Below are 2,196 nucleotides of genomic sequence, written 5' to 3' on the forward strand. Positions count from 1 at the left end.
CACTGTGTGATCGCAAAGTCGCGAATTTGCCTACTGTATGAAGTGATGGTAAAGTCGCGAATATGGTCGCTCTATGCTGTTATTTCCGCTAGTTCTTTATATTGGCGCCCAGCGAAATACATCACTATTTGTCGTGAAGTAAAGTGATCATTTTCCACAGTATCTTTTCCCTTTCATCACTTTGGTTTTGGGTCGTAGGAGTGATCGTTTTCACGAGTCCAAGTTGTGATATACATAAGTACATTCATCGAGGAAATTACTACTTGAAGTAGCGAATATCATCACTTCAAGCTCGAGAAACAATCCGGGTCGCGGGGATAGCAGGGCTCGCTACACGTACAAATGACTGCGGAATTCATTCGGGTCCATGTATCGTTGTATAGAGAACAATGGCATTCACTGTGCACGCATAGCAGAGGTGTAGTACATTTCAGAAGATCAGGACAGGCAGCGCTAACCCGGCCAGAACCCGGCCAAACGCGCGCGCTCTGCGGATGATGGATATGCGGTCCGGATGCCTCGAGGCTCGACGTGCGAGTCCCACGTACACGTGTGCCAGTCGCCTCTGATCTCGACGACGTCCACCTGGTCCGGGACCACCATCTCCCTACACGTCGCGCCCAGCGCGGCCCTCTGTTTTCGCCTCGCGCTTCAGTTGCCAGCGGCCCTGCGGTTGTATCGAGGTCTCTTGGGGAGGTGCCCGTTCTCTCGCGCGTAGCGGCGAATGTTCTGCATGTAACGGGCCGCTATGGCAGCCGTCGCCCAATGGTGAGCGTATCTGTCCAGCACGGGGAATTCTTCCGCTGCCTACAGCGGAGAGGTTTGTTAGTAGCTGATACTCACATGCGCATGTAGGACTTACCGCCGCGAAGAAACGCGAAAGCTTTAAAACATCCTGGCGACGGAAATCACACTCCCAGGCAAGTTCGGCGCCATGGACAAGAAAGTGGATGCGGTACTGGGAATGGTGAGCTACTCAGACCGTGGCAGGCAATCACTCAATGCTAACTCACCCTGATATCAGTGTACTCCTTCTCATCGATTCCCATACTCTGCCGGATCCTCAATGTCTTGCCTCTTGGGACACGAGGCTTCGGGATCTTTGGTTGAGGCGGCGGAGGTTGTCCGCCATTCGCGACGGGTGCTGGAGCGTTGTCAGGATTGAGAACGGCGGCAGCAGCTTGAGCGGCGTCGGCCTGCGCTTGGGCAGCGTCGGCCTGTGCTTGGGCAGCATCGGCCTGCGCCCGTTCTAGTGCAGCGTTCTGCTCGTCGATCTTGCGCTGTGCTTCCTGAAGTGCTGCAGCATTCTGCACTTGCACTGAGATCATGTGAGTACCCTAGCCGGGGTGCGAAGTGAGAGATACGCTCACATCGTTCTGCAGCATCAAGGCTAGCATTGGCGGTCGCAAGGAGTTTCTTCAACTCCTTGGCAGTTGGTGCACGCTTTCAGGAGGGGCAGGCCAGCATGAGCATCACAGAGTGTGGTCCTAAGATGTGAGTACGTACCGGGCCCATTCTGTAAAATTTCACGACACTGAGCTGGGATTTTGTGTGGTACGTTAGTGGAAGCTGCCAGTTATGACTGGTCTACAGGGACAGCATGTCAATGTGAAGAGCTCACCGGTGTTGTGGATGTTGGTGGCAGATGGTGAGTCGTTGTGCGGGAATTTGGTGATCGTTGTCGTGGTTGACGGTGAAGTTTCTGCAGAGTCCACGTCGACGCGCGCGTGCGCATGTATGCAATGAAATCAAGTTAGTTTAATGTTGACGGTTAGTACTTTGTACGGGCTTTGTTCCTATTCAGTAACGGCATGTCGCCCGCATACGATTAATTTGAATACGACTTTGAACCCGCATTCAATCCGTCAGCGCCTGTGCGATCAGGTCAATCTCACTGTCAACCTCGAACTCTCACTGCCGGCTCTTCGACGTCTTCAGCCTCCCTGGCAGCTTCATGGACATACTTTTCCGGGTCTAGCACCAGTCCGACCTCTGAATGGGTCCTCCCGCAGCAAATGCACGGTCTCCGTGTGGGTGCGGTTGTGGCCAGTCGGTGACTGCAAAAACCGCGCGTGCGCATCGCCGGGGAAAAGGTCCCATACTTCTACGTGCGGCGGCGGCAGCACTTCAGAGAAGCCTGCATCTACCCAGGGTTGCGCTTTCACGCGCTCAGACTTCACTTCGTCGGGGTGCAAA

At 54.3% G+C, this 2,196-nt stretch overlaps 1 protein-coding gene across 1 annotated transcript; it reads right to left on the minus strand.

Annotated features, from left to right (window-relative positions):
* Positions 1-585: 585 nt before the first annotated feature.
* Positions 586-1,855, minus strand: TRAVEDRAFT_32651 (uncharacterized protein). Its single transcript, XM_008047785.1, has 5 exons — positions 1,709-1,855; positions 1,564-1,648; positions 1,025-1,494; positions 856-967; positions 586-768 (listed from the first exon to the last, which is right to left on the minus strand). The coding sequence occupies exons 3-4, from the start codon at positions 1,326-1,328 to the stop codon at positions 909-911; spliced, it is 363 nt and encodes a 120-aa protein (XP_008045976.1). The 5' UTR covers positions 1,329-1,494; positions 1,564-1,648; positions 1,709-1,855; the 3' UTR covers positions 586-768; positions 856-908.
* Positions 1,856-2,196: the final 341 nt, after the last annotated feature.

Source organism: Trametes versicolor, assembly GCF_000271585.1.
Source record: "Trametes versicolor FP-101664 SS1 unplaced genomic scaffold TRAVEscaffold_244, whole genome shotgun sequence".
NCBI lineage: Eukaryota > Fungi > Basidiomycota > Agaricomycetes > Polyporales > Polyporaceae > Trametes > Trametes versicolor.